General features: G+C 41.2%; 1 protein-coding gene across 1 annotated transcript; it reads left to right on the forward strand.

The window, feature by feature from the left end:
- Positions 1-3532: 3532 nt before the first annotated feature.
- MMP21 (matrix metallopeptidase 21) lies at positions 3533-16991 on the forward strand. The gene is made up of 7 exons (XM_089502667.1): positions 3533-3688; positions 3992-4634; positions 5093-5232; positions 8319-8460; positions 14328-14585; positions 16020-16192; positions 16692-16991. Exons 1-7 carry the CDS (start codon positions 3533-3535, stop codon positions 16989-16991), a joined length of 1812 nt encoding a protein of 603 aa, XP_089358793.1.
- Positions 16992-20475: the final 3484 nt, after the last annotated feature.

The following is a 20475-nucleotide window of genomic DNA, read 5'->3' on the forward strand; positions in this document are numbered from 1 at the left end:
CCATAGTATTTCCCAAAGCTTTTTATGTAATGACTTTGAATTGTTCATTCCATTTAGCAAATAATTTAATTATTTATCTGTTTATCCATCGATATCTATCATTTATCTAGTGTGTCCACATTTTTTAAAATTATTTGCAAAGTTCAACTAAAAAGTTTTGCTAAAGCGCTGTTCAGACAATGAGAGAAGCCGGGGCCGACGTTTTATGTCCCCGGTTTGGCTGGACCCGGTGGGAAATATCAATGCGATATTATTTATTGGCTGGAACTGGGGCTCTCGGTGCCTGGTTGGCGTTGGAGGTCATGCCCCAAGCTGAATTCACAAGCAAGGCAATAGCTTCTTGGCAGCTTAAGTGTGCTGCTCACCTTGCATTGCCTGGATTTCAATAGGAACTGATACATCTACTTTACAATAACGTGGTGGTTGGGGATGATGGGAATTGTAGTCAGAAAGCCAAACGATTGGCAGGTCACCCAGCCGAAATGAAGTTGGCAATGATTTACTTTGAAGAGGCGATTTAGTGTTTCTTTAGCCTTTTTAGACAGCTCTATGGCTCATTGATCCCTAAATATCCTTATTTTAATACATTATATGAGTTACGCAGTGGCACAAAGCCTCTCATATTTCACACCGAGCAGCATCCATGGATTTGTCGCTGACTTTTTCATTCTCCAAGAGATGCACTTAAAATGTTCAGATGAAGGATGACTCCCTTGGATTAGGAAGAAGCTGCACATCCTATTGAACGCTCCTTTTAGGTAGTCATTCTTGCTGTAAAAACATACAAAAAGCGAGTGCAGTAAGGTAATGAAATAAGGGATAAGAATATGACATGTCCCCTTTAACAAAAAAGGCAGTTCTTTAAAAAGCCCTACGTTCAGTATCAATGATTTCCAGCATCTCTGTTCTGTACATGTTCTATGGGTATTATGTACAAAAATATCTCACATTGTCTCATATTGTCCTCATCAACATATCAGGTTGATCCTATGAACAAAGGCAGTCCAGAGCCAGTACGTAAGGTAACATCCCACTACACAAGAAAACCAACAACCCCCGATGTATATTTCAGTCTTCTTTGGCCTCCTGAGTGGGGTATGCTCAGTATTCCTTTAGCCACAAATGAGTAAGGAGGTCCATGTCACTGTTCCACTTGCGTTGAACCTCAAATATCCCCAAAGGGGATCAATTGGGTTCAAGCAATTATGAGACCAAGTCAACCAAGAGCAGACAGCGACTTTATAGCCCCTGAAAAGTCATTGTATGGGGGGAACTCTTGGGGTTCTCCTAAAGTGTAATGGTTAGTCCAGACAGGTCCTGGAGCAATACAAAAACAAGAAAAAAACGCGCCTCTTCAGCATGTGCTCTACTGGCTCATTCATGAAAATGTAGTCAATAAAATGCATGTGCCATTGGAACAACATATTTATTTGTTTCACTAATTTCAACCAAAAAGCACCAGAATTGGAACAACATATTTGACAGGGTTACAGAAGACTTTTCCGTTAATATTACATCGAAATCTTTCTATGTATGAAATCTTTGTTCAACGTCGTTTTGGGGGTCACTCGCAACACGATAACTAATAATAACTGCTTCTAATTGTAACATTGTTTCGAAAGAGTAATAAAAACGGCCGGCACCAAAGCTGCTTCAGGTGGTAGAGCGTGAAAGCCGGTAGACCACACACTGCAGTGGCACCAAAAAAAAAAATATATATATTATTAGTATTATTATATTGTTTCATAAAGTGTGATCATATTCTTTAGCACTGTACAATGCAATATATTTATCTTTCCTCTAATGTAACAAATGGAACCTGAAAATGGATCTGCGGAATTGGATGGTAATGTAAAATTGCAAATATCCATTAAATATAATGAAATAATATCACACTTACAAAAATAGCTTAGTTTTTAATGAAAATATGGAGTGTTAAAATCACACACAAAAAATATCCGCCAGACAATTTGTTTATCTGATTTGTGGAATATCAGACTCCGGTGTTCAAAATTCATTATTTTATTGTATTGTATTCCGCAACCGCATAGAATCAAATAAATTACGCAGGGGGCATTCCAATTAATAAAGGTGTTACTATTATATTCCTTTGCAGTAATACGGCATTTAAAGCTTGATTGTTTCCGTATTAATTTTGAGCAAGCCTTACACCTCCCACATTTATAAAATCCACGAGGTTTAGTGCGAATTGATCTTAAAGTACTAGGGCATAAAGATTTCTTTACATTCATGGCCCTCTGGAAAATTACTCTAGGCTTAGGAGGTAATACCGGCCCCAAAATTGAGCCATGAAGTAATGCTGACTAATGTTTATGTATTATATTCTGCATATTACCTATAAAATAATCACGCCAAAGGCAAATCCCGCCTAACATCTGAAAACTTAGTATTTAGTTGAAGACATAGATAAAGCGCTCAGCTCTATACATATAAATCCTGCGCTTCCACTTATTAAGCTCTAACTACAGACATTTATTTCCTTAATATTGATGTTTTAAGAGATCTGCCATTACAAATGGCTCATGAAAAGTGCACATCCAGCAAGCTTCAGGCTTCTTTCACCAGAATGTTTTGTTGCGTTATCAGGTAGTATAAAGATTTAAGAAGATTTTGTCTCCATGAAAGAGGTTTTAAATTCTGCCATATTCTTTAAATGTGCACGCACCGGGGAAGTCTCAAGGGTTGGCCATGAGTCTCGAGGACGTTTCTCAGAGGGATGTGATCTCAAACCCAAATTAATAAACATAATCAGGTCTCCCTTTTTCGATCCATCTCAGGTGGAACTGAGTTAATAAATTGTTAATTAATAAAACGTTCTAAGACTTGCGCTCATGAGGGGGCAACAGTCAGGACGTCTGTATGGGTCCCAGCTTCTGGATGAACCCTAAGCCCTACAACACAAATCTGGCTTACAGGATCTGTGTCACTGACATCTGATCTTGAAAGGTCTTAGATTAGTTGCTAAATAAGTCTAAATAGGTCAAAATTTAAGTTGATATTAGTCTTGAAAGTCAAAAGCCCCTTATCATGGCATAGAATCTTGTCTATGAAATTGTGAATATTTTTAGGAGTCACTGCCGGTGAGTTTACTTGCAAAGTAGTTATTGGGTGACACTAGATTTGCCCTGTTGACAACCCACTGGCCTTAATTTTACTTCCCCTGGAACATTCCTAGCAAACCTAAAAAAAACAATGTTACCAATGGAAACATTTGGAGAACGTCATGCTGTGAGTTGAACACCCCAGTCATGTAATTTGCTCTCTCTACAAACAGGAACAAGGAATGAACCTTCAAAGTGTGGCAGTTGAAAGCAAACAGAGAACCGTGTTTATTTGCAACGAGATCACAGCATAATTGGATGTTTGTTTAACGTTTGTGAAATACCTTACAAGGTGCGAAACAACACAAACATTTCAACTATCGATAAATTCAGCTGGTCTAAAGGATGATATAAGGACTGTCTCTGGTAGATGCCAAGCCATTGTGGAATCGAAGCTAGGAGGGTCAGACATGAAGGCCTCTACGGTTCTGACTGTTTGTTACTATTGTTTGATGTCATTCAGATTAAGCCAGCCTGAGAAACTCTTCCACAGTCGAGATCATTCAGACATACGAAGCTCTGGTCTCCACCAAGCAGAGCTTGTGTCAGATCTTCTCTCAGCTCAGGTAAATTTTAAATTTAAATCACAGATGGGGATAAAGAAACGTGTGCCATTGTCTACCAAAAGGACTCAAGTCGGACCAAATTATTCTTTAAATTGTTTCCAAAATGCTTTCTTTCCTGCTGTCTTTTACAGAGAAATGTGTTTTGTGTAGACTGCTCTCCTGTAGACGTAGACCTTGGACCCCTTAGTTTGTAGGAGAACATTATATAAATTAATATAAAACATTAAAACAATGTTTGTTTGGGAGAATTATTTGATACAACTGCATTATATCTTTCGTATATCCTTTCATTATATCTTTCAGCAATATTTATCAAAATATGGCTGGACGGAACCTGTACTTTGGGACCCATCAAGAAGCGGTAATATTGAACCTCTTGAGGACATCAGCACATTCCAGCAGGGGATACACGATTCAGGACAGGATTTTGCGGAACCTACAAACACCCCTTTGTTCATCGAGGCCCTCAAAAAGTTCCAGAAACTAAATAACTTGCCAATCACTGCAAAATTAGATGAAGCCACCATAAATGCAATGAATAAGCCACGGTGCGGAGTGCCAGACAACCAAACTACAAAAACCAAAAGTGCTGAGACTCAAGCGCTATTAAAGTCACCCGGAAACCCAACTGGATCTTCGGAGAATATGAATATGAGCCCCAACCCTCCTAAAATCCGCAAAAAAAGATTCTTGGATATGCTCATGTATTCAAACAAATACAAGAAAGAACAAGAGGAGCTACAGAAAGCAGGAAAAGCTTTTAGCAAAAAGCTACTGAAATGGCGATTAATTGGAGAGGGCTATAGCAGTCAGCTTTCTATTAATGAGCAGAGATACGTCTTCAGATTAGCGTTTCGGATGTGGAGTGAAGTAATGCCTTTGGATTTTGAAGAAGATAACACTTCCCCTTTCTCGCAAATAGACATCAGACTGGGATTCGGAACAGGTAAAAACAGATATTTTACACTGAGACGCAGGATGATTTATAATGTGACAGCAGCTGTTCATTCAATAATTCTGTTATTTATTAGAATTTTATTTAGTTTGTATTGCTGTGTCCTCTCTTTGAACATGCGCTTTGATTTCGAGAGCTAACCTTTTGAGCGCTACAATGTAATACAGAGTACATGTGCAAAATAACCTGGGTTATGAAGCCATGAACGACGTTAGCAGCGAAGGTATCTCTTAAAGCTGGCGTTCCAATTAAACAGATCCACTCAAATCATCACCTGCATCTTCTTGCATGTTTACATAATTACAGAATTATTTTGGGGAACAGAGTACCAGGAATGCCATTTCTAAAGCTGTATTTAGTTACAAAAGTGTTACAGTCAGCAGTGTAAATGGAACAGAAGCTTTAAGTTGCCATTCTTTCACAGCCTAATGCCGCTTTGTCTCCCTCAGGTCGTCATTTGGGATGCACCCGTACGTTTGACGGCTCGGGGCAGGAATTTGCACATGCCTGGTTTCTGGGTGATATTCATTTTGATGATGATGAACATTTTACAGCCCCCAACAGTGACAACGGCATTAGCCTGCTTAAGGTTCGTAACAATGAAATGATATATATGCCCTAAGAGGGACTACAATGCTATTCACCGAAACAGTATGCGGGCATTAACAGCTATTTAAACATCTTATTTATTCCCAATTCTATTTGGAGTTTATATAGTAGGGCTTGTCTTTTGCATGTCTTGCTTCCTCATCTGAGAGTCCAAACTTCATACAATATCTAAAACATCACATATATTTGTGAACGTTACTCAATAGTGTTTTTGCAACCTGTAGATTCTATCCTTTTTCTAATGAAGACAGCTTTGAGAGAGAACACATAAACTTGTGAACCTGCAGTCCTGGTGCTCAATTCAACTACCTGGCTAAAGCTTAATTGATGTTAGCGGTCGTTGAAAACAAACGGTTTGGGATTCAATCCCTATTTAAACCCAGGTAGCCATCGTGGCTCCTTGCCTGAGACCACTAACATTAAAATAAATAGAAAATAGAGCCTACAATGTTACTTAATGGAGCGTGCAGAGAAGTACTGCAACTTAAAATTCATCTTTGTTTAGACGTATATTCTAGACCACTGTAAAAAGTTGAAATAAATGCCCTAAACATGAGAAGAGAGGCAAACGCGCAGTATACCAATGAGACTGGAACCCTTTTGAATGGTAAAAAAAGCTAAAAAGAAGCTTGTATGCTAATGTAAAGCATACACCACTGATTGACCAGCTATGTACAGACCCGGACTGGCCATCTGGCCATCTGGCCGACATCAATACATGCTCACTGTGACATCATCAGGTGGCCACTAGCCTTAAAGTGCCAGGGCTGCTTCGACATCACCAGCCTGGCCCTGTGTGTATAGATTTATAGCCACACAACATTCTCAGACGCTTCTATATGATTCCTGTGCAATCATTTATTTTATGAAGTCACGACACATAGTTTTTGGAACATAACTATGTTGGCTGATATACTATTAGCTACAAAAGGGGTATGCAGACATCGAAAGAAACATGAGCACACATTAAGTTACCCTCACACCTGGCCACGACATCTGTAATGAGATTCTGCTGTGGCCAGGACTTGCACTTAACGTCCGTCAGAAGTTTTACTTTGCTCTTGTTAGACGCACAGCGTTTCGCATGAGATGATGAGATCCACTCGCTATGTGCACTTGAGCAGTTAGTAACGGGGATTTGGATTTCTACTTTGGGAGTTGAATTGCTTACTTGGATGATTTAACTCGTGGTCTTCATTTTATGAAAAAGTCTTCCCGTTAGATTGAATCATTGAATCAAGCCCCTGGTCTCCGGTGTCTTTGCACAATTACATTTAATGGTTGAATATCGGCTACAGCCTGACAAAATAGAGTGCGAAACTCTCAGAAATGTCCATTACATATTGAGAAGAGTTAGTCTGATTAACAACAGAGGAACTTATTGGATTGTTATCTTTAAAGTATATTGTACATTGCCAATGTATGCCACTGCATGGAAGAATTCTTTATCATCTGGATAAAAAATTATTAACAATCACTTTTCCCAAAAAATCCAATAGAAGGATTCTCAGCGCTGCCCAGAAAGCAACGAGATAAACCAGTTAAGAGACGTAATATAAGATGAAATTAGTTAAGCTGCTGTCTCTGTTTGCAGACATTAAACCAAACTTAATTTAGCGCCATACTGGCCTTAATCTATCAATCATCCCTCTTTAGGAGGACAGTTTCTTTCTCTTTCTTTCTTTCTTTCTTTGTTTGTTTCTTTCTTTCTTTCTCTGATAAAGTCTTGTATCTAGGTTACAAAGACACATAAAACCTTTTCGGCTCATACTCTGTTTCCAGCACCCCATTTCCCCAACTAGGCTTTGTTGGGCATGTTTCTCTTCTGGTGGTGCCAGCGCCATATATAACAATTGGGCTCATGATTAATGCGCATGGCCTGTAAACTAACGGCTCCGGCTCGTAAGCGCAAAGCACCGATGTATTCTTTATCCATGGGTGTCAGCAGGGTTTTTTCTGGGAAGGGGGTATCTTCCCCACCTTTCCCCTTTCTCATCCCCAATACCTCCTTACCTTATCCCATTGCCTATCTTTGTTGGCTCAGTAGAGGGCTATCCAGGTGGGAGGCAAATGTTAGTTACCCATTAATAGGGTATGGGGGGGGCAAGTTGACCCTCTTGCCCCCTCCGGACGCTTTTATTAACATGCTCCCTGTTGTTAAATTTGATCTGGTCTTTTCAAGGTTGGTGACTTCTAGGTTAAGGGGCAAACCACTAGTAATCCTGCCACCCACAATCATGTTAGGGCCACAGGCTTTGCCACATTGCAATTCCACTCAAACAACAACAAAAAAAATTATTCAGCTATTCGTGAGGTTTTTGCTGTTCTGTCTCCTGGCACCGGAGTCTTCTGTATGAAATGGAATATTACTCTACATAAAACATCGTAAACATAAATATGTGCATTTAAATTGCAGTTAGAGCTTCCATTTAAATGATAATTCATTGAGCAAACTACCATGAAAACACCCAGCAGCGATACATGTTTGCAAAGTGTTTTCCCAGAAATGTACATATTCAGAAAAAGATCTTCAACAAAGATTGTTGCGGGAAAAAGCCCCGGAGACTCGGAAACCCAGCGGGACTCACAGCCAAACCCCGACATTTGTCATGCATTTTGATGGGCCGAGCGCTGCCGGCGAGATGAACTGAAAGTTTATATCAATAGATGTGATTTGAGGAAAGCATTGTCTTCTAATGGAATAAAAAGCATTGTGAAAACTAAAGCGTCCGCTACAGAAGTGAAAAGCAGCCTCTGCTCGGGGACGTTATGAGCTGAAGGTATATAAACCTTGTGCTCTTTACCCCTGCCGTCCTCCGCCATCTTGTTACCAAGTGTGTTACCAAATGGCTCTAGTACCGGTCGTTATGAAAACTTTGACTTTATTGTCCACCTCCACCGACAGCGGGTTTTTGTGTAATGTCAATACATCTGGAGACTCTATTCATTTCCTATAAATGGAACTTCAGTATATGTTTCATAAGCATCCCTTCTTACACACAAATGGTTAAAGTGCGTATAGAGCAAGCCGAGTGTAACACGCTGTCCTTTCTTCTCAATGAACAGGTTGCCGTTCATGAAATCGGCCATGTTCTCGGGCTATCTCACATCCACAGGACTGGATCAATAATGCAGCCCAATTACATCCCCCAAGAATCGGGCTTTGAATTGGACTGGTCTGACAGAAAAGCAATACAAACGCTGTATGGTAAGAGCACTCCGTCTGGGGGTACTGGTTTCTGCTCATGTGTATTTTTTATAGTAATAGAGTAGAGCGATTGGAGTTTTTCAAAGCTGTAATGCGTCTGGGACTTCTCCAGGAAAAACAGCCATGAGAAAAATGACTCTTATAATCCTACGTACTTCCATCTCCCAACGCAAACACTCGCCTATCTGTCAGGTACCCCAGCTTGGATTAGTAGATATAGATACAGTAGCGTACCTAGCGGGGGGGGCGGTCCGCACCTGGTGCCGCTCATCAGGGGGGTGCCAATCAGCAATGTCCGCCGCTGGAGGAGCAGGCTCGCAAGGGAGCGGAATCGGAGGTCTTTAGCAGACCTCCGGCTCCCTTGAGTGATTTTAAGCCGGTTTCAACCCTTGAACCCGGCTTAAAACCACTCAAGGGAGCCGGAGGTCTGTTAAAGACCTCCGATATCGCTCCCTTGCGATCCGCGCGGCAACAGCTGCTGTGCGCCGGGATTTGTTGTCAGATCCCTTCGCACAACACTGAAGCTGCGCCCACTGCCGTCCGTGCCCTCTGACCCGGAAGAAGACAGAAGAACTGAAGAAGAGGAGCGAAGAGGAGGAAAAGAAGCTGTAAGGAGAAAAGAGGAAAGGTAGGAAAGCATTCAGTGAGTGAGAGTTGATTGGTATGTGTGTGGATTGGTATGTGTGGATTGGTGTATGTGTGGATTGGTGTATGTGTGGATTGGTATATGTGTGGATTGGTATATATGTGGATTAGTATATGTCTGGATTGGTATATGTCTGGATTGGTATGTGTGTGGATTGGTATGCGTGTGGGTTGGTATGTGTGTGGATTGGTATGTGTGTGGATTAGTATGTGTGGATTGGTATATATGTGGATTGGTATGTGTGGATTGGTGTGTGTGTGGATTGGTGTGTGTGTGGATTGGTGTGTGTGTGTGGATTGGTAAGTGTGTGAGAGTGATGGGTGTTATGCTGTACCATTTCCAATGTATTTTTCATTATATAATTATGCTCTAGTACATCATAACTCCCATCACTCTATACTGTTCCATACAGTGGCAGAGCTGGGAGACAGAGGCCTTGCACCCCCACCGCAGGACTCCTGAAAGGTAAGTGAACTTCAAAGTGGGAGAGGGTAGATAGTTAGGAGGGTGTAGATAGGGAGAAGCGAGTGAGATGGGGGGATAGGGGGTAGATAGGGAGAAGGGAGTGAGAAGGGGTAGGTAGGACAAAAGGGAGTGAGAAGGGGTAGATAGGGCAATCATACTCCTATCATGCCAAGTCTGCGAGTACATCCTGGAATCTGGGTATGCCTGGGCATGATAGAAATGTGATTGCTGTTAACAATCATATATATATATATTAATATTGTTATTTAATTGTTTTGTCCTATTTTGGTGTGTTACTTACTTGAAATAAAAGTGTTAGATTTTTTTTTTATGGTGTGGGGGGGGCCATATTCGGTTTCGGCCAGGTAAATGCTGCATTTTCGGTTTCAGTCCAGAATTCGTTTCGGTGCATCCCTACTACTAATGAAGTGGTAGGCCTACACCACATCAATGTTTGGCTTAGTATATAGTGATAGGAGTTATGCTGCACTATTGTCAATGTCTGGCTCAATGTATAGTGATAGGGATTACGCTGTACCACCGTCAATGTGTGCCTCAGTATATAGTGATAGGTGTTATGTTGTACCACCGTCATTGTCTGCCTCAGTATATAGTGGTAGGTGTTATGCTGTACAACCGTCAATGTCTGCCTCAGTATATCGTGATAGGTGTTATGCTGTACCACTGTCAATTTCTGCCTCAGTATATAGTGATAAGTGTTGTGCTGTACCACCGTCAATGTCTGCCTCAGTATATAATGATAACAGTAAGTGTTATGCTGTACCACCTTCAGTGTCTGCGCCGGTATATAACGGTAGAAGCTATGCAGTTTTAAAGTGTGTGTGGGGGGGTGCCACATACAGGATCTGCCCCAGGTGCCAAATAATCTAGGTACGCCCCTGTATAGATATATAGAGATATATAGATTTATATCACTTCTGGTCCAGAATATATTTAGAAGGTGCTTTTGGAAATTAGATTGGTGGTGTCCCTGTCCAATATCCCTGACTGTGTAAAACAGTACAAATCCAGTTTTTAGATATTGTTACACTGGTGTGTGGCCATTGCGGGATGTATTTTTAGTGCACTGTGGTGTACATGTATATATACGATATCCATAGATTGTAAGGTTTCCCGTGCCCCCATGCCAAATAATAGGGCACATTGTCAAGACTGCAATACAGCAGAGGATCCTCGCTGCAGAAATTGGGAAGGCGCCTCCTGGCGGAGATGGAGAGCCCAGCAACGGAACACCGAAGTGTAGAACGGACACAGGAGCGTAGCGTAGTACAAATAATCAGGAACAAAAATAATAAATAAAAATAATAAATTCAGGGGTCAGGCAGAAGAGTAGTCGGGGTCACAAGCAAAGGTCAGGGCAGGCAGCAAACAGCAAAGGTCAAAAACTAGCCAGAGTCAGAACCAATAAATAACAAGCAAATTCAGGAACGCTAGTGAAGGCTATTAGGCACTATCACAGGCAAAGGTGAAGTGCATACTGAGGGTTTAAATATCCCTCTCAATCTCAGGATCCTCCTACCCACCTGATTAGGGGGAGGAGGAAAAAAGATAAATGTCGCTTTAAGAAGCGACATGAATATTTATGAGTTAGTCGCTTCTTAAAGCGTCCCCCTTCAGGATCCAGTGATCTCTGCGGGGACGTGCGTCTATCCGCCGAACGGACCTGGCGGCGGCTCCCGCCAACGGAACGAGCAGGGGGCTGGACGCGCGGGCTGCGTCTCAGCTCCCCTACCCGCGGGACAACGGAGGAGGTAACACACATAGATCTAATAAACTTGCGATCGTATTAAGGACTGCGGTGACTGTTATGTGTTATTTTTTATTACATGAGTTATGGTGGGTAAAGGTGATGGAAACCCTTAAAAAAATATTATTAAACAACTCATCTACAGCTCATTTTTCCCTCAGAAATCTCATGGCGCTGCCACGACCACAGGGGATTCTGGGTAGGCACATGCAAATAAGGTTAACAATTATCGCCTTTCCTATCAAAACTTCGGAAGAGGCACAATAGGCAGATCACAACTCATGGACATTTAGTGAACATAGTCCTTTACTGATTCTAGAACACTGGGTCTCCTTAAACCGGCCCTCAAGTATCAAGGCCAGTGGCACTGGTTTATTCAGCATCCTTAATGGAATACAGTGGTGCTATCACTAAATCTAGGATGGTTGGTGGTCTTTGAAGACATACTAAAAGTACAAGCAAACCTGGGTTTATGGAATATTTACTTTAGTAGAACGTGTTCCTACAGTGTTTGTGTTTCGAGGGCTAGGCTTTCCCTCTATTCCTCTCTCGGGTATTGTAAGGTAGAATAGGATCCAAGGCTGCCATCCATACGCAGTACAGTCTGCAGCAAAGCTGTCCATGTGGAAGAAGACCACCAACAGCAGTGCCTTGGGTCTAGGGTGACCACATCAGCCATGTTTTCCAGGACACAGGATAATTTGTACATATTGTTGACCAGCCCAATATGTGGTTACCCTACCCAGGGTACCCTCCATATGAAAATGGACTCTCTAAGTTCTTTTAGTTTTTCTTATATGTCTGGCTCTCAAACAATTAAAAAATATAGCCACCCATATACCCTTCCTGTAGGCTCTACCTACTCTTCAGGGGCATATGAGGCAGAAAGGACTCTACACAGCTATGCTTAGGGATGGATCAAGATTTTAAAATTCAAATTAACTTAGCAGGCAGGCTGCCCAAGAGAACGGACAGGACTCCTAAGAGTCTAACTAGTGCCAGGTCCCGTCCGCTTAACCCTTAGCCAAGGTCTTACCCCTTAGCCAAGGTCTATCCTTCAGCATGCAAAGCGTTACCTGCGCAACCCCTATTCTTACTGTAGTAACATAAGGCACAGCATATTTATTTAAATACAAATAGATACAGATTGCACATTATTTGTGACAAATGTTTTAGTTGACTTGGTATCACCAACTGTGAGTAATCACTTCATATTCTTTTCCGGCACAAAATATGTTCACGGCTGAAATGTTAAGATTATAACAGAAGGTGTTTTAAGGAAAAGTTTTTCTTCCCCTGATTCGAAGTCATGACATATAGATGTGAAAAAAAAAAAAAGAATCTGTGCGGGAACAAAAAATATATATCGAGTTACATAAGATTTATCAGAAAAGTAACAATCCGTTACTTTGATAAAGCGCTGATGTTTTGCACCTGCGCGATTCTGACACCCGCACGTTTTAACGGTAACACTTCATCTTTCCTAAAATGCTTAACTGGTTTATGTCATTGCTTTCTGGCCGGCGCTGGGCATCCTTCTATTGGATGTTTTGGAAGAGTAATTTTTAATCATTTTTTTTCCTAGATAAAGAATTGTTCCATGCAGCGTCTTGCAGACAGAACACGGAACATTAGACAAGTAAATTAGGCCAGCTTTTTTCTGTGTGTTCTCACATCCAGGTGTCACATTATCATTTTTAGCCTCAGGAGAAATGAAATCTTTATAAAAATCTCTTTTTTTTTTTTTCTGACACAGCGAGTGAGAATACCCTGCTTCTTCCGTGTCAAATTATACTATGGGATCTGACAAGGTCTTTACAGCAGGCGGCTGGAAAATTGTTATTTCACTTTCAACAGAATTTTCAAAGCAAAAAATTTTCATATGCCATTCTTCTTAGAAAAGTTTTTTTTTTTTTTATTCCAAGGACTCTATGAACTCTTTTACATATAAAGATCAACCCAAATGCATATGATTGAAACACGGACTGCTAGGTAGCTGAAAATAAATCCTACATTGCTACATAGTTTGTAAAAAGCTTTTAAAAAAGGAATTAAAATTATTGGCATGATGAACAATGTGTTTCTTATATATGCACCAATTAAAGGGATTGTACCTTGTGGCAAATCTCCCAATGCAGTTCAGAATGGCAGGAAGACTTCTCATCTCTTGGCTATGACTTATTAGCTGGCCAACGATGGCCTACAGAGCTTATTAAGTGATTGCGTATCTGTCTGTCTATGCACTTTAAATCAGAGCTGTCTGGCACTTCATCTTCAAGCACCATGGGTCATGGCATTATACGCCATGTGCAAGCGGTCAACAACCAACCAGGCATTCATTTGGTACCCAAGTATCCAAACTGAGTCTATCTGCACGGATGAGGTGACTCAGCTTACAGGTTTACTTAAATGTTTTTCCAGTAACGTGTGGCCGGGTTCCAAGCACAGCTCGCGCTGCTAATGACATAATTGTGTTTCTAATAAAAAAATGTCTTCGTGATCAGCATCTGAGACGGCTACATTTGCCAAGCTCCAAAGTTTAACGTCGCGCCACAGTGCTACCTTCACTTGTTAAAGAGTGAAATTTACTAACAAACAATAACTATTGAAATTTTTATCAATAAGCTACTGGAGATCTTGTAAACAGAACACGTCGACATCCCAAGTCAACCAACTGGAAATTAAAAGTCTGCATACTAATTTAAAAATAATTACAACTGCATTGAATAACGTTGCTTTAGTTCTGCCACCTGAGGTCCTGGCTTTATTTTTAGAATATTTATTTTCGCATATTTGGTCTTTTAAATTCCTTGTACTAAGTAATATTTTGCTCATTCCAATAATTAATCCAAATCCACTCTCTGAGGCAACTCTGTGCCCCATGTGCAACCTGCAGTTCTTCAACACTTACATAAAAATTGCCTTGACAGATGGTGCAGCTGATTCAATTTTGCCAGGTATTAAAAATTAAATGTTCTCTCCTTCTAGGTTCATGCGAGGGGCCTTTTGACACAGTCTTTGATTGGGTTCGTATGGAGAGAAACCAATACGGGGAGCTGGTTGTCAGATATAACTCATACTTTTTCAGAAACAGCTGGTATTGGATGTACGAGAACCGGAACAACAGGACCCGCTATGGAGATCCAATCCCTATATCGACAGGATGGCAAGGAATTCCAGTCCAGAACATAGATGCTTTTGTTCATGTCTGGACATGGACAAGAGACTCTAGATACTTTTTTAAAGGTAAAAACACATGTATGGCTTCTAATGCTTAATGATACAATCCTGGCTATCTACAGATAATGTAGCATCCAGGTGTAATAGATCTAGATAGGGTAAGATGAAGTATTTATTCCAGTACTGGATCATGTCCCTATACATCTCCACCCCTGACCAACAATGACCAAAGGTTGTCCTTTTGCATGCAGTGCATGATGTTTGGAAATGATGTCATAGTTGGATAGGCCAAAACACTACAGAGGTATGTGCTGGCTTCCATAGTAAAGATAGGCCCATTGCTAGGGAGATGCCCCCTACCAGCCTGTAGCGCTACAGCCCCTTGGAGAGCTCAAATGCCCAATAAGTACCACCTCCTTGCTATATGCTGAGTTGTCCTAGTCCAGAATACGCTGATGCTCTATATGCCTTTTATTGGTAAACATTTCCACTTTAATTAATCTATTTTCCAACAACAAATTGGAGAATGTAGAATTTTTATGTTCTTGGCTGAAATTGAGATTAGAAACCCGTGGACCGTCAGCAAATTGGTAACTTGTAACCCAGAAACGAAGAATTAAGGCCAGGTATCCATATTAGGTCCAAAACGGCACATGTTCTAAAGGATAAAAAAACATTATCTGAAGGTCATGGATAGGATGAGGGAAAGAAGACACAGAACAAAGAGGACAGCGGAGATGTGTGGAAAATGCAGCATTTACCCACACGCTGAAACCTCTAATCTATACAAGTGTAACCGTACGTGCGATCTTTCCCGATACTTTAAAGCAATATACCCCATCCTAGAGGAGGTCGTCTGTGATATGGATTTAGGGCAATTGTTAAAACCGAACAAATTATGAGACATTGGTGGAGAAAAAAGAATTAACAGTTGCTGCAATTATTTTCCCAACAATGTCAACAGATTACAAATAGGTTACGTTTTGGAACTTAACTCTAGCAGAAGGACTGTAGATCTTCTCTTCTGGCTCATGTAATTAAGATACATATTTAATATTCAGGAACAAGATTGCACTTGTTTAAGATCAGGTTGTACTTTCTGTGGAACAATCAATAAAATTAAAAGACATTAAAATTCTAGAACAGAAAGGTTGGTAATAAACCGTTCCAGCTGGTGAGTCTTGTCTATCTGGAAGAAAGATAGTTACGTTATACGGTGAAGTAACAACATATGGAACTGAACAAATGTTTATGAAGCATTTGGTAGGAAGAATATCCGCGGTTGGGCATCATAAAAAAGATTTTTTTCTCAGTTCATGGTAGTGACTAGAGGTCCAAGCTCAGGGAATGATGCCTGGAGTTTTTGATAAAGAATCCCCAAAAAACTTAAACTGCTAGGCTTTGTTCCCAGGTCATAAACGTCAACATCCTTAAATCAAACGCTATTCTTGGTTTAGTGGCCCAAGATTAACATTATTTGTGTGGAACTTCTTCTTTAAGGTGCACTTTTCTGGCGCTATGATAGTGAAAATGATAAAGCCTATTCTCAAGACACACAAGGGAGGAGGTATCCGCGGCCGATCTATGAAGCCTTCCCTGGTATCCCAAGCCCAATCGACACCGCATTTTTTGACAGGAGAACCCAACATATTTACTTCTTCAGGGATGCGCTGGTAAGTTTTTATTCAACTTAATTGAAAAGACACACGAATGACAGCTTGAACTCTTTTTGAGGCATTACTGCTGCAGAGCTTTTTGAGAGTGGGTCTCATGTACCAAAAATATGTTTTCACTGATATATTGCTGACAAGGCTTGAGCAATTCATTCCCATCGTTTTGAGAAGGCGACTTGTGGAAACAGTTTTTAAAATGTAATTCCATATTTAGACTTCTACAAACCAGCAAACAGATGCCCAGCGAGCATTGGGCATAAAGGCAGTGACATTTCACGCCATAACCATGCGTATTACCATTAACTAAACTAATTCCCTCAAGAAATGTATTATCATATGGACTTGCTTAAAATGGTGGCGGTGGGGATACCCAACATGACAGAAGACTGTAAAACATTTCTAAAAGGGACAATATATACAATTCAAAGGGCATCTAAGTGTGAAATGTCAAAATCCTAACCATTTTAATCAAATATTAAAACATTTTTTTTTCTCCTAGGTTTATGCTTTTGATATCAACAGAAACCAAGTTGCTCCGAGTTTTCCTAAAACAATCACCAGCTTCTTTCCTGCGGTCGTCCCGAACAATCACCCGAAGGGAAGCATTGATGTGGCGTACTACTCGTACATGTATAGCTCGCTCTTTCTGTTCAAAGGAAAAGAATTCTGGAAAGTAGTTAATGAAAAAGAAAAGCGGAATAATCCATCCCTTCCCCTTAATGGATTGCTTCCCAAAAGAGCAATATCCGATCAGTGGTTTGATATCTGCAATGTTCACACATCGCTACTGAAAATGTAACTCCAGGCATCCCGTCGGGCACCCAAAAGGATTGATAATCCTGCAATAAGAACTGCGACCATATGTTTTTAAAAGACTATTAACTTTTAAAAGTGAAAAACTTTTAAAATTATATTTTTTTTAAAAAGAAAAACGTTGGCAATGATGGTTTGCATTGGAAGAGGCGATTTGCCGCAGCTGACAGCAGAAGATCTAAGACTGTAATGTAAGATCAGTTAAAGAGGTGATTTATTCCTCCAAATTTATGGTTCACGTTGCATGGACTCCAAAGCATTTTACTGCATCCAAATAAGTGCATAAATTTTTTATTGGAATTATATAAAAATAAACCTTCTGTATCATTTACTCCGCCCCTTGGCTGCTGGTACTGAACCTAAGGGGGCATACTCAAGTATGCTTCCTGCACACGTTGGCTCGCACTCTCCTGCTGTTGAAGTTAATGAGAGCCGAGTTCCCATTAAAACGAATACGGGTTGAACATCAATGTTTAGCATACAAGCAATTTGCTGCCGCTACTGCCTTAACTGCATTGGTAACTCAGCTCTCATTGACTTCAATAGGAGGTCTACAGAGCATGCGCAGGAACTTTACTTCAATATGCTTCCTAGTTTCAATACAGACAGCTGGGGAGATGCATAATGTAGAATTCTCAGTATCTACGCCAACCAGGGTTTGCTTAACAAGCAACATTGTGTCCAAAATCATTATTTTTATTATAAACCAAAAACCGAATCAACATCGATAAAAAGGGGCTGTTCCACTTACTCAGCTAAATTTAACACATAACTAAATATATCACTGAAATCATCATACTTTTTACTGTTAAATACACAAAGCCTTCTCAGAAATAAATCAAATTTAGCCAGATTTTTGCTGGGGACATTTGTCACGTGACACAAAATCAGGCACTGATTGGCTGCTGCCATAGGACCTAGAAGAACCTTTTAAAAATGTGTTTTATGTGAACAAAAAAATGACATGGTGCAATTAATATCAAGCAAGCGCCAGATCTGTGGATAAGAACACGAGTGGTAGATACGTACGTGTCAGGCCTTGAATAAGCAGAAGACCACCAGGTCCACCCCTGCTGAGAACTAAATAGATGTGGCCACCAAGTGTATCTCCAATACTCAACTCAATCCACAGTTTGTATCAAACACTTACACACTTATGCGTATTTATTAAACAGGACAAATTAAGGCTGGTACAGTCATCAATCTTAACTATATTACAACTACATGGTGGCTACAAATGCAAGGTTGCCAGAGCCAAGGACAACCGAATAATCTAAAAATAATCACCCGATGATAATAAATGCAGAGCAGAGAAGTTGCTATTAATAAGAGAAAGTACTTTGGCGTTATTAGGATGTCCGAAAACGTCAAAAATTGGATTAGATCTTCAAGTGAAAATGCTGAAGGCTGCACAACGTGTTCTTGTTTACCTTGTTGGTTTAAAATAGAGCACAGTTTCAGAATATTCCCTCGACGAATCTCTGTAAACATTGTAAAGATGAACGTGCTTTAATTTCTCGTAAGCCCTTTAAAGTCTGTCCTCGGCTACGACGGAGCACTTCCCACTATTATCCGGCTTGAAGGCCCTAAAAGACTACGGATTCTGAGGTAGAATACAAAATATCTGGCAAAAAAAATTATTGAATTTAGGACTTTGCCTAAAGTATTTTGTTGCATATATAATAAGAGTGCCGAGTAGGTGACTGATATAATTAGCAGTCCATCACCTATGCACTATATATGAACCTGTAAAACATCACATTATATATACATATATACCGTATTTTTCACTCTATAAGACGCACCTGCTGATAAGACGCACCTAGATTTTAGAGGAGAAAAAAAAGGAAAAAATATTTTGAGCTAAAAAATGGGCTAAAATATTTATTACAATAACTGAATAAGCTATGAACACAGTAAGACACACACAGTAAGACACACACAGACACAGTAAGACACACACAGTAAGACACACACAGACACAGTAAGACACACACAGACACAGTGAGACACACACAGACACAGTGAGACACACACAGACACAGTGAGACACACACAGACACAGTGAGACACACACAGACACAGTAAGACACACACAGACACAGTAAGACACACACACAGTAAGACACACACACACAAACACAGTAAGACACACACAGTAAGACCTCCCTCCCTAACCCCCCTTCTCAGTATCTCCCCTCTAACTCCCTAACCCCCCCTTCTCAGGATCTCCCCTCTAACTCCCTAACCCCCCCTTCTCAGGATCTCCCCTCTAACTCCCTAACCCCCCCTTCTCAGGATCTCCCCCCCCCCCCGCCCCGGTCACTTACCTTAAACTCCTGTGTTGGAAGCGTGAGGCGTTTGTCTCGGGTGCCGGCGCTTCACTGCTGAGCGCCGGCGTCTGACGTCATATGCCGGCGCCCAGCGTAAAGCGCCGGCACCCGAGACAAACGCTTCCAACACAGGAGTTGAAGCGCTGAGGCAGGCGGCGGTGGCTGCCGCCAGCAAAGGATTCCTGTATATCTGTCAGGCAGAGGGGCCCGAGAGTTGCCGAGCGGTTGTCTTCAGCAACCGCTCGGCACCCCTTGGGCCCCCCTGACTGGCAGAAATCCAGGACTCCTCTGCTGGCGGCCGCCGCCGCCTGCCTCAGTTGCGACCCCGGATTTATCGGCGTATAACACGCAGGTAGGGTTTAAGCTCCGGATTTTAGTTAAAAAAGTGCGTGTTATACGCCGATAAATACGGTATATCGTTGCCCCCCCTCCCTCCCTCCCTCCCTGCCTGCCTGCCTGCATGCATCTTCGCTCCATAAGACGCGGCTGATTTTTCATCCTACTTTGGGAGGAAAAAAACTGCGTCTTATGGAGCGAAAAATACGGTATATATCATACATACACACATATTAACCAAGTGTAACACATGGCCACAGAATCTAAACGGCGTTCAGATAAATCCAAGATCGTAGAAAGTTCAAGATCCACAAGCTGAAGCCGTGAGATTCCATCTTCAGAAGCTCGGGCCAACGGTTTCATGCCTATAATAGTTAGCTCGGTGTATTTTAAATTCACTATGTGAGGAAATCATAGTGAAGGTGACCCAATCTGCACATTACTGATACGTAGAGGACAGCAAAAGAGAAATGCAAAGCTAATCGTCTTCACTGTGGCGTGATACAAATTTATAAGACAAATAACAAAATGAGCATGTTAACACTTCATTACTCGTTAACATAAAGGCTCCAACACCCGCTGAGAACAGCCGGGTCTGCAGACTTTTACTCCTCAGATTCTTTGTTCAGGTGGCCACATTTTGAAGAAAGTCTTCTGAACCCCTAACCTAGGAACATCGCTTTATGGGTGGAAAATCTATTGAGCTCTTCCACAGACCCCGTCGGTTGGTAGAGCAACCAAAACAGGGACTATAGGGACAAACAGAACCTGATGCGATGGCGGACTGGAGTCTACCATAAG

Source organism: Sceloporus occidentalis, unplaced genomic scaffold (genome assembly GCF_023333645.1).
Source record: "Sceloporus occidentalis isolate IW3139 unplaced genomic scaffold, rSceOcc1.0.p SCAF_208, whole genome shotgun sequence".
Lineage (NCBI taxonomy): Eukaryota > Metazoa > Chordata > Lepidosauria > Squamata > Phrynosomatidae > Sceloporus > Sceloporus occidentalis.